The following is a 15,933-nucleotide window of genomic DNA, read 5'->3' on the forward strand; positions in this document are numbered from 1 at the left end:
AAGCCCTGAGGAGAACAAGTATTACAGATTGCATTTGTCATCACTGGCACAGGGTGTCATTGGGTACACAACGTGACCATCCATGGTTCACAAAGCCTGTAGTTACATTTATGACATATTAAGGCCATAGGCTGTGCCCTATCTTCAAGATCGGTTATGTTATCTCTCAACAAGATAATGCAAGACTGAAAATTGCCTGTACTGTCTTGAGCTACCTTGATACAGAAACTGTTCGACTGTTGCACTGACCAGCACATTCCCCAGATCTTTGACCCAATTAAAAATTCTGGTCATAAGCTGGCAAGAAATTAGCAAGCAACCACTCACCAGTAACTAAGACTGATGAACACTTGGCATAGAGTTTAAAGAGCAGTCATCCAAACTCAGTATTACTCTATGCCCAGTTGAGTAAGAGCCATTGTTACTGCCACAGGTGGTACCTCTAAGTACTTAATTTTACAGCCTACGAATTTAATCATGTATTCTTCCTTCTATACTGTACATTCCCAATATAGAAAATTTCATTACATGCTATCCATCCTAGGGTTGTATTTGTAACAATCAACAGTGTATAATCATCACATCCATCTGATGCATATCCCACAAAGAGATATTTTTCCTTTTAATGAATACCATTGCATTATAATATTGGTGGTAAAATTAAGATTCCTGTTTCTCGTAAGCCACAACAACCTACCACCAACATATGACTGTATATACTGAATGTCTGCCACATAACATAGAGAATGTCTTGTGGGCAAATGTATTTAATGGTAAACAATTCAGATGATTGAATGATGATGAAACCTACTTTTGTTTTTACATATGTTGGATTCATGACTCACGAGAGAACAGCAGAATAACATGATATTTTACTAAAGTTAGTACACTGGTGTTGTATAACAAATGCTGGTGTTTTATACCAAATGTAAAACTTAATTACTATTAGAAAGCATAGGAGTAAACTCTGGTGTCGGGCTCCGCAGAATTTGAAAGCCCACCAGAGGAAATGGACGTAGATCATCATACTGCTCCTGGGTCACTGATTTCCAATGTACCAGCCACAAATGTAATTTCTCGTGTGCCAATCAAGGTTGCAAGGCTTTCATTTATGGTGTCATAGTTTACCTGGCATCTGTTCCCAGAAATATTATGTGATAGCCTCCAGGGTCAAGTTTCATCAGAACCATAAACAGACTGGGCAATCATACTGTTCCTGGGTCACTGACTTCCAATGTATCAGCCACAAACGCGATTTCTCTTGAGCCAATCAAGGTTGCGAGGCTTTGTACACAAACTCCTTGATTTATGGAGTAGTGGTTTACCTGGCATCTGATCCAGAGGTCCGCACAGTGGCACTGAAACTGGATAACCCATTGTTGGAAGACACCTCGCGAATCGCAAACTGATTCGTAATATGCACATTGTTAACGAACAACTCATGGTGAGGCCAAAAGTGGCACCATATGTTCCACCCTCAAATTGCAGACGTCAGACAACCCCTAGCCTGCAGCAACATAGTGATTTGTCGTCATCTGACATCTCTATGATATCCGAGCCTTCAGCCATTCCTTACTGACAGACATGGAGCTGTTCGTTTCGTGCCTGCTGTATTTTCGCTTTGTGCCTGCTGTATTTTTCTGCTCACTCCTGAGCATACTGGAGATCTTGCACCAACTGTGGTAAAGAGGGGCATCTCCACTCAGTGAGTGCACCACCACCTCAAGAAAACACGCAAATAGTATTTCTTGCAGCTGGCATATGTACAGCCCAGTGAAATAAATATGGTCGCCCAGCAAACAGTCGGTCAGTTCCGTGCTCGCGTCTGATACTGTGTTACTATTGTCACTGTACTATTGACCATTTGATAACATCATCGCTTGGGCCTTGGTTCTGCTCTCTGGTCACATTGAGGAATGTCTCTCTCTCTTTGATCTTAGCCTGTTGGCATCACTGTAGCAAAGGTTTTTGTTTTCACCTTTTTGTTTAATAGGCTGCTTTGGGCTTGTTCTAGTCTTTGTCTTGTCTGGCATCTGTCAACAGACTTTAGCTCGACTACTGCTCGCTATTGTGTTCTCTTCCAGAGGTTGTCCTTCTGCCTTTGAGCACCACCCATTTCTCTTCTGGGTTCTGATGCATGCATTGATATCAGGCTACTCATATATATAGCAGAAACTGCAAAATTATAAGGCAGGAGAATGGATGACCAGTATTTACCTTGGTCAGATCTTCCTTATTGGGTTTGGTTATTTTGGGGAAGAGACCAAACAGGGAGGTCATCAGTCTCATCGGATTAGGAAGGATGGGGAAGGAAGTCGGCCATGCCCTTTCAAAGGAACCATCCTGGCATTTGCCTGGAGCAATTTCGGGAAATCACGGAAAACCTAAATCAAGATGGTTTGGCGCAGGATTGAACCGTCGTCCTGCCGAATGTGAGCCCGGTGTGCTAACATCTGCGCCACCTCACTCGATTCCTCCTCATTCTCACAAAGGTGGGTCCTTTTCATCCCAGGTCCGAGTGACACACCCTCCTTCAAAGCCATCTCTCTTTCCCTCCTGAAAAAGGAGTTAACAATTCGCAGAGCTAGGAAAAGATTTTTTATCTGTTTTTCTGGAATTCTGCCTCCTAAAGACGTGAGAAGACTGGCCACTCATTCAGTATCTTTGTAATTTTGCTGTGAAAGACACATATGTTGTTACAAAAGGGTCAAATATTGAACCATCAAATTGAGTCGAATGATGCTTGTGATTTAAAAAAAATGAGAGAAACTCAAATATTTCACAGTATAAAAATATTTTATTTCAGGTTGGCTAGTAAAATCAGTTTTATATCTGTACACAAAATAAGGCCTCTATGTTACCACAACTCTTCAGTGTTTTCTTAAAAAGAAAACTGATAGTTTAAAACCCTTTTGCTGAGTTAAATATAAAAGATGTATCCCATATAGGCATACAAAAATCTTGTCATTTTATTTTTTAAAAGATTGAACAGTAATTGACTAATGAACACAATTTTTAACTGAGTCTTTGGCTGCTATAACCTCTCAACACACTACCAAATGCACACACTGATCATAACAAAACAACTGAACACCTACTGACATCACACACAACACAATGTATAACATGGTAATTAGAAGTTCCCTTTAATTTTTAGGTGAACATGTGAATTCTAAATACATTTCAACAAATAAACAATATATAGTAAAAATATTTGTATTTTACACTGGAGGGACTATGAACACAATCATTGCAGTACTTCCCTGAAGACAATTTCATGAGATCGTTAAATATTCTGAGAAACGCACAAACATGCAAATTTGGAACCTGCATGCATTTCAACAAGCATAACTATGTACACACACACACACACACACACACACACACACACACACACACACACACATTCTGGAGAGAGCTGTACACATATTTCAATACATGAGGTGTCAAAATGAGATGCAGCTGCAAATATATCACATTCCATTGAAACTGTCAAATTCTGCATCAAATAAAGTGAATAAGGCATCTCACTTCGCAGGTAAGTCAGTTCAAATATTGATAAAAATTAATATAATTTAACAGATTTTACAATCATTAACTGCAGCCAGCTTCTGTTTTCTGAACAACAGTATGTACATGCTGCAGTGCAGTTTCTAATAACTGCTCACTAGTTGTCTTACAAGTATCCTCTCTGGACTGTACAAGTAATGTGTTTCCCACAACCTTTAAAAGAAGCCTTGTCAGTGATGACGCACAAGGATGGAAAAGATGGTGAGTCATTGTGATGCCCTTTCTCCTCAGAGCCTCAGCCACAGCCCACAATAATTTCTGAAAAATTAAAGAGACTGGTTCACACAAAAACTTTCAAACATTTACTAAGTGCCTTACTGGTTAAATATCATATTAGAGCTGTTCATGCTTGTGGGGGAATTACCTTCTTGTACGTGCCACTTATTCTACTCTTTGATGCTGCTTGACTTGAAGAAAGTGGCTGTGTAAGTACTTGGCTTCTATGGTTTCCATTAACATAAGACGAATTTGACTTCTTTTCTGTCAGCTGTCTGCTGACTGATGAGTGTCGGTTAAATTCTGCATTATGTGATAAGGAATGCCCCACTGGCTGAGAGGCATCAAAGACCAGTCTACGTGAAATCTTTCTTGGATGAGACTGTGAATCAGACATCACTCTTTTTCCATTTATATTGAAATTTTCATTAACACTGCGACTTCTGTTTTCTGCAAGCTTTGTTGTTCCTCCCCAAACATCTGTTTTCGTATTATTGGATTCTGTTCTGGATTTTAAATAAGAAGAAACTTTCTTGTCATCAACTGGGCTCTGGAAGAGTGCTCTCCTTGAACTTCTTAACTTGCTATCATCTTCTCCTATACAGATTGTGTTTCTCTGGAGTCGGCGATTATTAATTTTATGTTTCTGTTGTTTCTCTTCTTTCCTATAATACAAAACAGTCAAATCAGGAACTACACACACACTCTCTCTCCCTCTCTCTCTCTCTCTCTTTTTCTCCCCCCCCCCCCCCCGAAATCCCCCCATCTTCCAGAGGTTACTTAGGTGTTTATGAGATTCATTTCATAAAAACAAACATGGTGAGTAACACTAGTTTTACAGTAAACAGAGTACTTGAGATCCACAACAACAAGTCTGTTTAGAACTATTGAGAGAACCAAAAAAATCTCAAAAGTTAAATACAAAATTAATCTGAATATAGGTGAACACGATGCGTGCACACCAGCACATGCGCATGGGGAAGGGGGAAGGGGGGAGGGGGGAGGACAGAAAGAACTGAAGATAATGATGAGCACGCTGGCAAGAGTGCTGCAAATCATGCAGCAAGCTACAACAAATGAGTTAATTTATCTTCAACTTTTGTAGTCCTGTCTTCCTCAGTTGCGTGTAATATTACGGTATAATGATAATTTTTCTTATGGACCATCTGACAGCAACTGAATAGAACACAATTTTAGTGCCATACACATTTCGCCTTTATTTTCTGCAAGGCATCATGAGTGGCCTGGAATAAGTACATATGTTTGCTATTTAATTTACATTTTTGTCACTATACCTATAGGTCATAAAAAGTTCTGGTGGTTGGTATTTCCTATTAAGTAGCAATGTTTTGAACTGTACTTACAGGTTGCGTGGACAATTTCTTACATATTACGCTCCTGTTGCATTTTTGGTGTTGTTCTTCTTCTTATGAATGCCAATTTGTGTTCCCTCCCCCCCCCTCCCCCCCATTCCACAGCATTATGAACTGAATGCTTGCTTCAATGCAAGGTTTGGTATCTGTTGCCGACTGTCAAATGTTTTTGCCAAAGATCGAATGTTATTGCCAAACTTTTGAGTGTAATTATTGAAGTATCTGCGACCTGTTTGCATATGCATTTGTGTGTGTGTGTGTGTGTGTGTGTGTGTGTGTGTGTGTGTGTGTGTGTTGGTGTGATATGATTTTTTTGTGCTGTGTGTGTGTGTGTGTGTGTGTGTGTGTGTGTGTGTGTGTGTGTGTGTGTGTGTGTGTGTGCCCAGAAGGTAAAGGGGTAAGAGTATTTTTGTTTTATCTTATTTCCTTTATTACGTGTAGTAGGGAGCCTGTGCTGATGTGTGTTTGTTCATTTATCACATGTTTGTTTTCTGCTATGGCTTTCTGGATGTGGAAGTTTTCTTGTGTTTGTATAAGATGTTTGTCATGGTTTCTTATTCTCATTATTTTCATTTCTTGTTCCATGTTTGTAGGATGATGGTTATGGTGCTTTAAATGTTCTGCAAACGTGGAATGGTTTGTTTCATACTTCCAACATCTCATATGTTCTTTGTATCGTGTTTCAAAATTCCTGCATGTCATGCCTATGTATAATGCATCACAACTTTGACATTCAAGTTTATATATTCCTGGTTGTTGGAATTTGCCCCTCTTGGTAGCTGGCTTGCTTAGGTGTGATTGGAGGGTTTGCCCAGGATTATATGCTATTTTGAAGCCCTCTCTCTTTAGGATGTTTGCAACTCTGTGTGTTAGTTTGTGTGTGTAGGTCATGGTGTACCATCTGGTTCTTTTCTGTGTGGTGTTGTCATTGTGTGTGTTTGTTGAGTGTGTTTGTAAGTTTTCGGCTTGTGAGTTCTCTTGTATTCTGGAAATGTTGTGTTTGTTTTGTATTTGTGTTTTTATTTTTTGATTGAGCCTGTGTACCTCATATGTGTGTCATACCCGTTGTTCCTAGCTATTTGTATGACTGTACTCATTTCTTGTTCATAGTTTCTCTTGTTGAGTGGGATTCTGTTTAATCTATGTAACATGTGTCTTAGTGCTGCAAGTTTCTGACTGTGGGGGTGGTTGGATGCGGAATGTATTATTGTGTCTTTGGCTGTTGGTTTCTAAAGATATTAAATGTGTGTTTGCCATTTTCTTTTTTTATTGTAATGTCAAGAAAATTTATTTGATTTTATTTTTCTTTTTCAAGTGTGAATTTTATGTTCTGATGAGCTTTGTTTATTTTCGAATGGAGTTCATCTATTTTTTCACTCGGCTCATCTACCAGACAAATAATGTCATCCACGTATCTGTACCAATATGTGATTTTGAAACTTTAATTAGTGGTTATCTTTTCAAATATCTGATTTTCTAGATGACTAATGAAAACGTTTGCTAGTGTTCCTGATATTGGGGATCCCATGGGCAGTCCACCACTTTGTAGATAATATTCTTTCTCAAACTGAAAGTAGTTTTGTTCAGTTGTCAGTCTGAGCATATCTGTTATTCCTTTTACTGCATCTACACACACACACACACACACACACACACACACACAGGACAAAAAATTATATCTCACACACACACACACACACACACACACACACAAATGCATACATGAACAGATCACAGATACTTCAATAATTACACTCGAAAGTTTGGCAATAACATTCGATCTTTGGCAAAAACATTTGACAATCGGCAACAGAAACCAAAACATTGCATTGAAACAAGCGTTCAGTTCCTTGTGCTGTGGAATGCAGGGGTGCAAAAAAAAACAATGCAAATTGGCATTCATAAGAAGAAGAACTACACCAAAAATGCAACAGGAGCGTAATATGTAGGAAATTGTCCACGCAACCTGTAAGTACAGTTCAAAACATTACTACTTAATAGGAAATACCAACCACCAGAACTGTTTATAACCTATAGGTACAGTGACAAAAATGTAAATTAAATAGCACACATATGTACATATTCCAGGTCACTGATAATGCCTTGCAGAAAATAAAGGCGAAACGCGTATGGCACTAAAATTGTGTTTTATTCAGTTGCTGTCAGACAGTCCATAAGTAAAAATTATCAATACACCATAAGAGTTAATTTATCATTTAGCACTCATTTCAGTATGAAGTCTGGGTAGCAATGATACTCATTTTTAAAAACACAGTATACAGAAAAAGAGAAACAAAACCACTGCAAGGTGAAGACCCAATTAGCAACTTATTTTAGCAATTATTTTTTTATTACCCTAAGAAACTGCCGTGTCCAATAATCTCCTGTCCAGGCAGTATATGACATACATGTACAATATACTGGAGGTGAAATAAAGCACATGAGAATGGTATCAGTTGTCTCTTCTGTGGAGGCTACAGGTGATCATCAAACCAAATTGTACAGCAGAAAATATATCATGCCAAGAGATTGATGGTACAGTGAGCTATTAACAACTACAGTGCATTTGAGATGCTAAGGTAGTGCTAAAGCAAATACTGCTATCAAATGGGGGGAGGGGAGGGGGGGGGGAGAGAAAAGAAAGAGAAAACAACAATTTTCAAGCACTCTACACTGTACAGCTGAAAACAAATAGCACTGAGACAAGGAGCACACACGAGGGATGTCAGTAAAACCTATGCTAAAGGCATAATTATGCTAAATTACAGTTCATCAAAGTAGAAATAAAAATAAATTAGTGAAAATGTCAATAAAAAAGTGTACAAACAGATGTAGCCTGAAAACATCCTACAGATAAATGGCTGATTCCAGACGGGTTGATGACTATTCTGTACAAAAGCCAACATGCTGACTATAAGTGTCCTGAGCATTTCCCACTTAGTGGTCACTTTCCCCAGGAAAACTAATGAACTGTCTTCTCATTAGAAAACTGGGTGAAACCTTCCACAACATTGCATATAGATAGCCATATGGCAAAAGTATTGCACATTAGCGGGTCTCGTTGGAGAAGGAATCCTTGTCCCAGAGACCAGTGTCCAATCAGAAGCAAGTAGCACAAACTTAAACTTTAACTTCAGTAGATGTACGAGTAGCAAAGGTACAGCAGTCATGGAAGAACTATATGCCAGACGTTACATGGGGTGCTAGGAAACAAGTATCTGGTCCCAAATTTTTTCAAGTCAAGTGCAAGTCTCGGCCACATGATAGGGGATATACAGGATATACAGTAGGTTGTTTGTGCACAGATTTTGGAAAAGAATACAATGTTGTAAAGTAGATGGAGCAGGAAACAGTGCTGACTGGGGCTATGGCTACATTATGAAGAATGACCTGGTACAGATAGCCATACAAATGTTGAGTTTATTCCTGTTTTGAGAACTTTTGACTGGCTCATCTGAACAGCTCTTTGAGATGGGTCAATATGGAGTTAGTTCAACTGGTTCTGATAGATGCAGGCTTAAACATGCTCACCAAAATCCACAAACCCAACAATCCATGATGCCCCATTGCGATCGGTTATTGGGCCCATACTGAAAGAAATTCGGGCCTCACCGACTGATACCTCCAACCAGTTGCTCATAATCTAGCCTCCTATGTCAAAGATAACAATCACTTCCTTCACAAACTCTCCACCATTTCCACCCATTTACCTCCTGGATTCCTACTCGTCACTGTTGATGCCACCTCCCTATACACCAACAACCCTCATGCTCATAGTCTGACTGCTATTGAACAATACCTTCCCCAATGTCCATCAGATTCCAAACCCACTACCTCAGTCCTCATACACATTATTAATTTTATCCTAACCCACAACTACAACTCCTTTAAAGGGAAGGTATACAAATATATCCTCATCACAGCCATGGGCACCTGCATGGCACCCCCTATGCCAACCTGTTTATGGGTAAACTAGAGGAGACCTTCCTAGCCCCAAAAATGCCAAAACCCTAGCCTGATTCAGGTTTACTGATATCATCTTCATGATCTGGACTCATAGCCAAGACACTCTATCCTCATTCCTTCACAATCTTTAACGCACTCTCTCATTTGCTTCACCTGGTTCTCCTCAACCCTGCATGCCACCTACCTAGTTGTTGACCTCCTCCTCTCTGATGACTCCATCTGCGCCTCTGTTCACATTAAATCCATCAACAGTACCTAGATATTGACCTCCTCCTCTCACGACTTCATCTGCACCTCTGTCCACGTTAAAGCCACCAACCATCAACAGTACCTGCATTTTGACAGCTGTCATCAGTTTCACACCACAAAATCCCTCTCATAGTGCCTGACTACCTGGGGACAGGAACTTCTTGCCCAGTATACTGAGGGTCTCACCAAGGCCCCAGACCTTGTCTGCAAACATATCTCCAGTGTCATTTCCAGTCACACCCCCAATCCTCCCACCACCCTCAAGAATCAGCCACAAAGGAGTGCCCCCTTCATCACCCCGTACCACTGTGGACTGGATCAACATAACCACATCCTTTGCAGGGGCTTTCATTACCTATCGTTGTGCCCTGAAATGAGGGACTCCTACCCGAGATCTTCCCCACTATTGCTAAAGTGGTGCTCTGTCATCCACCCAACCTTCACAACATCCTAGTCCATCCCTATGTCACTCCCACACCCAATTCCAATCTCAACCCCTTACCAAAGGGATCATCAGGGGCCTAGTCACCTGTGAAAGCAGCCATGTCATTTACCAGCTGTGCTGCAATCATTGCACAGCTTTTTATATTGTTATGACTACCAACAAGCTGTCCACCAGGATGAATGGCCACCACCAAACTGCGGCCAAGAGCACAGTAGACTACCCTGTAGCACAACATGCAGCTGAACATAACAGAATTGACTTCAGTGGCTGCTTCACCACCTGAGCCATATGGATTATCCCCTCCACCACCAGCTTTCTAAATTTCACAGATGGGAGTTATCCTTACAACACATTCTACAGTCCCATAATTATCCCAGCATCACCTTCCAGTAACATATTGTCCCTACACCCTCCACTCAAAAGTTTCCACCACCTCTGTCTTCTCTCCTCCCCATTCTTATCTCCCACCCTGTTTATTTGCAACCCTCTGCCAACGCATCCACCCATCTTTCCCCACTCCTCTCCTTTTTTGCTTCTTTTTTCCCCACAACCTCCTGAGGCTGCATCTGTTGGCAGTCTAGTCCCTGCACACTCCACCAGACAGCATCTGTCTCTCTTCCCACCCACACACTACTATCCCTTCCCCTTCTACGCACCCTTCAGACTGCTTCTTGCATCCCACGTTGACAGTTGCATTACGACCCGAGCTGTTGGAGATGGCAATCATGTGCACGAGGTGAGCTTGCTTGAGTGAATGAATAGTGTGTGTTTCTGACGATGGCTACAGATGAATGCTTATGTGTAACTTTTTATGGTGCCTGCCTGCAACTTAGCATGTTATCTTTACAGTAAGTAGAATTCCATCTTTTCCTTAATCGTTGTTATTCCTACCTCAAATTTCCATTGATTAATTTTCAGCATAAAATACATGAAGGTAAAAGAGAGATTAAATTTAAATGTACAGCATCAAAATATCAGTGTGTCAAAAAACAAAATTGATGAAATTCTGATGTCTTTAGATGAAATGCAGTCTCCAAATCACATAGCTCTAATACGTGTTTTTAAAAACCATTTGACAATGGATACAGGAAGGCTGAATATGGATAGATATAACTTAGCATTCAGTTACTGTACATTAGGTGTGAAGAAAGGGGGAGTTGCCATTTACATTAGAAAGGGCGATAAACATGAAAACATTGATACTCGTAGAGTTTAGAGGGCTCAGCATTTTGAAGCCTGTGTTGTGGACAGTTAATAATAACAGTCACAATGTACAGGACTCCATCTAGTAATTTTGAATTATTTATGAAACAACTTGATATGTTATTTAACTTTTTGACTTCCAAATTTTGGAAATTTGTGGTAAGCTTCTATAGGACCAAACTGCTGAGGTCATCGATCCCTAGGCTTACACACTACTTAATCTATCTTAAACTAACTTGCACTAAGGACAACACACACATCCATGCTCGAGGGAGGACTCGAACCTCCAATGGGGGTGGCCGCACCAACCATGGCAATGCGCATCAGACCACGCAGCGACTTCCAAATACTATGAGGTAACATTAGGTGGAGATTTTAATTTGAATGTTTTAGAGCATATCTAATCTAGAGTTACACTTTAGTCCCTTGCCAGTTCATGTAATCTAGCTCCCCTCATACAATTTTCAACAAGAGTTCTGAGAACCAGCAGCTCTGCTATGACAATTTTTTTATAGATGCAATGAGACTGCAAAGTCATAGTGTAGCCGTAGCCCCATAGTTAATGGTCTCCCAGACCATGATAGTGGTGATGTTCAATATCAGAGCGCATGACATAAATAAAAAGAATTGGAAAACTACATGAGTAAAAAATTTAAAAAAAGGATTAAGGAATTCAAGAATATGTGAAATACAGGCTGGAAAAAAGTACACAACACCCCTGTTGTAAACAAAAAATGTAATGTATTCTGTTACACAGTCTACTTTGAAACTATTTCCCTAATTAATCAACCAAAGGAAGCAGATTAAATACACCTAAACTCTGGATTACAAATGGGATCAGAATACCAGGCAAAACTGTACTGTAAAATTTAATGCAAAATCATCTAAACATCAAAATGTTTGCACCTTCAAGAAAAGATAAACTCTGCCAGCAACAATATAAAAAGTTATTTTGAACATAATAAGAAATGAGACAGTGAAGCCAAACCAAGAAAATGAAGAAATTTCTTCACAGGTAAAATGACCTGATCAAAGGTAGTCCTAAAATTGTAGAAGGTTTTTTCTGTCAGTAGCAGACAATTTAGCTTTGAACACATCCTAAGCAGATAAACTACAGTTCCTTAAGAATTGTGGTCGAGCGGTTGTAGGTGCTTCAGCCCGGAATCGCGCTGCTGCTACGGTCGCAGGTTTGAATCCTGCCTCGGACATGGATGTGTGTCATGTCCTTAGGTTAGTTAGATTTAAGTAGTTCTACGTCTAGGGGACTGATGACCTCAGATTTTAAGTCCCATAGTGTTTAGAGCCATTATGCAACTTAGTTGCATAATGCAACTTATCCTATCACCCACAACTGGCATGGCACCAGAGAATAGAGTGTACAGATATGTCATCTGTATTTGTGCACTTTTTTATTTTGCTAGCATGTTCTTATGCACATTATCTTTCCAAACTAGACTTAGCCAGATGATGTGCAATATTAGTAACCAAACTGGTGACATTTTCAATACTTACATGCAGAAAATAAGGCTATTTCAAACTATCTCTGATAAAATTTTTCATCTGGATACAATTTACTATGAAATATCATCTATTAAATAATTTTGAGTTCTTGCATTCTGAGGTAGAATTCACATCTATATTCGCATTTATTGCAAATATGTGAATTTTTCATGTCCACATTAATGAGTAAAGAATTTTTTTCTGGGGAAATTCAAGTTACACGGATAATATTTTCAAAACACACAAGTATGACATAAGAATTATATCTGCTGTTAATTCAGGAACATCCTGCAAAGACCCTCTTCAAAAAACTAGGTATTCTGACAAATACTTCACAATACATATATTCATTAAGGTCCTTTGTCACTGAAATATTCCTTCACTACAAAAATAGTGAAAAAGCATGAATATAATAATAAAACCAAAAACAACCCCTACAAAGACCTTGAGGAGTTAATGTTAGTCCTGAATGGAACCAAATACATGCATACACATGTATTTGACAACCTACCTGAGCACGCAAATGTCATGTAGATAATGTAATTGAGCTTAAGACTGAATTAAAGCACTTTCTATTGGGCAACTCCTTCTATTATATAATCTTCACAGAAACTTTTAATGTTTTAGGTTAATGTAAAATTAGAATTAGCATTGTAATACATTAATGTAATGTCATTTCACTGTATCGCACTTAAATTAAATGAGCATCACTGAGACAGTTGGCAGCTCTGGAGGCAGCCATATGTTTGTTTGTAAGTACTCGTGTAAAGAAAAGTGGTTAATCTTGTAATAAAAGTTATTTAAGTGAATATTAGACAGGATATAGATGTATTAATATGTTTTGTAAAGCAACTGTCAAATGTTTCACTCTTTTATATGTATTATGACAAAGTATTGAAAAGTTTGTATAGGCAGTAAATTGCGTATTTTTAACCTATGTTTGTTTTCATTTACATTTCTAGTTATGACAAACAGGGACACTATTCTTTATTACCGTTCTAGATAACTAAATAGTATTAACCATTTTATTATCTAATGTACATTAAGGGGAAATAGCAAAAATTTAAATCTCCTGATTTGGCAAAGTTGTAAAGTATTTCTTGTTCTTAGGCTTAATTTTCTGAACAAATTCTTGAGGTTTATTCAATACTCATCAATTTATTCTAAGCATAATTATGTAGTTTACCACGAGTGAGAAGTGCTTGACTTGCCATAAGATAGTTAGCTCCAGGGTGTGATATGACAGTTTCCATAGTTTTATCCATTAGTGTACTGTATTGTGGGTAGTGGCAAAATAAATGAGGCCTGGTATTACAGTTCTTCAAGCTAACTAAAGGAAAGATCTGGCCAGGTTAAGGAAGGAGAAAGGTACAAAGAGGTAGGAAGTGGCTACAGTTAATAGAAGTAACAGACAGAAGACTATACGAGACATTGTTATGATCAATGTGAAAAATAGATTTGTCTTGTTGCACCAGTCAGACACAGATGAGCCTCGTGTATATGCAGCTGTAGAAAGAGCACAACACACTTTCAAAAAGAATCTGAAAAATAAGAAGGTAGAAAAATCTTTAAGGACAAAGAAAATATTGTTGTTAGTTAGTTCACATGATAGAGGTGTTGGACAACTGCTACAGGATAATATAAGTCCAGAGTACCATTTCACAAACTTTTTTCAACCTAGTGGTGGTCTTGATTATGAGATGTAGGATAAAGACCCATTATGTAAAGATTTTACAGAGGAAGGTATCTTGGTCATAGTGGGAGGTCAGGTAATAGAACTGACAGAGATTGTATCTATTCTATAAAGTGTGATTTGATAAAGATAGTGTCAGCAATGAAGCATACCAATGTCAGATTTGTGTCACTTTTGGGTTGGCATTATTGACCTCACTTGAACTCTTCCATCACAAGAGTTAATTTGGAGTTGGATAGGCTGCTTGCATCAGCTATGGCACCTCACATTGGTTTGTTCCCGCAGATACTATCAATAGATGAGACTACACTAGGTACAGCTTTCACCTCAACAGGAAAGGGAAGGGAAAACTATCTGGGCTAATAGCAGATAACTTAGGGAAATGCACTGTCACAAGCGAAACACAGTGTTCCTTGATTCCCGAAAAGCATTTGACTCAGTACCGCACCTATGCTTATTGTCAAAAGTACGATCATATGGCATACCAAGTGAAATTTGTGACTGGATTGAGGACTTTTTGGGAGGGAGGGCATAGTATATTATCTTGGGTGGACAGTCATCATCATATGTAGAAGTAACTTCGGGTGTGTCCCCAGGAAAATAAGTTGGGACCCTTGCTGTTTATATTGTATATTAATGACCTAGCTGACAATGTTAACAGTAAAACCAGGCTTTTTGCAGATGATACAGTTATCTATAATAAAATGCTACCTGAAAGAAGCTGCATGAATATTCAGTCAGATCTTGATAAGATATCAATGTGGTGCAGAGATAGACTACTTGCTTTAAGTGTTCAGAAATGTAAAATTTTGCACTTCACAAAACAAAACAATGTAGTATCCTATGACTATAATATTGATGAGTCACTGTTGGAATCTGCCAACTCACACAAATACCTGGACGTAACACTCCGCAGGGATATGAAATGGAATGATCACAAAGGTTCAGTTGTGGGTAAAGCAGGCAGTAGACTTCAGTTTATTGGTAGAATACGGGGGAAGTACAATCAGTCTACAACGGAGACTGCTTACAAATCACTCATGCAACAAGTACTAGAATCAAGTGTGTGGGTCTCGTTCCACATAGGACTAACAGGGACATTGAATGCATACAGAGAAGGCTAATACGATTATACGATTGGTCATAGGTTTGCTTAATCTGTAGGAGAGTGGCACAAAGACACTCAAGGAACTGAGCTGGAAGACTCTTGAAGATAGACGTAAACTATCTCCAGAAAGTCTACTAACAAAGTTTTAAGCGCCAGTTTTAAATGATTACTCTAGGAACATACTACAACCCCCTACATATCACTCACGTAGGTATCATGAAGATAAGGTTAGAATAATTACTGCAAACACGGAAGCATTCAAATGATCATTCTTCCTGCACACCATACATGAATGGAACAGGAAGAAACCCTAATAACTGGTACAATGGGATGTACACTCTACCATGCACCTCACGGTGGTTTGCAGAGCGTAGATGTAGGTGTAGAAAAGCCCTACTGGTCTATTTAACAGTGAAAAACAAAGAAATTGTGGTTGCCTGTGACTACACAGATCATCATAAAAAGTCTTCCAGTAAACATTCATTACAGTCAGTAACATTGTCAGTCAATCACCTACAGTAAATTTTCCAACTACGATAGTTAAATTCTCTAAGACAGCCATTGATAATATTTTTAACCAAATTGTGTGGATACAGAATTTGTCTGATTT

General features: G+C 39.0%; 1 protein-coding gene across 1 annotated transcript in view; it reads right to left on the minus strand.

Moving 5' to 3' along the window:
• Positions 1-2,777: 2,777 nt before the first annotated feature.
• The window catches only part of LOC126253111 (uncharacterized), an 83,625-nt gene continuing 70,469 nt past the window's right edge, over positions 2,778-15,933 (minus strand). Inside the window, exons 5-6 of the mRNA XM_049954223.1 lie at positions 3,935-4,451; positions 2,778-3,828 (exon numbers count right to left, since the gene is read on the minus strand). Coding sequence (XP_049810180.1) covers positions 3,595-3,828; positions 3,935-4,451 — 751 coding nt within the window. The 3' untranslated portion in view covers positions 2,778-3,594. The remainder of the gene's footprint in view (positions 3,829-3,934; positions 4,452-15,933) is intronic.

The sequence above is a fragment of the Schistocerca nitens genome, chromosome 4 (assembly GCF_023898315.1).
Source record: "Schistocerca nitens isolate TAMUIC-IGC-003100 chromosome 4, iqSchNite1.1, whole genome shotgun sequence".
Taxonomy (NCBI): Eukaryota; Metazoa; Arthropoda; class Insecta; order Orthoptera; family Acrididae; genus Schistocerca; species Schistocerca nitens.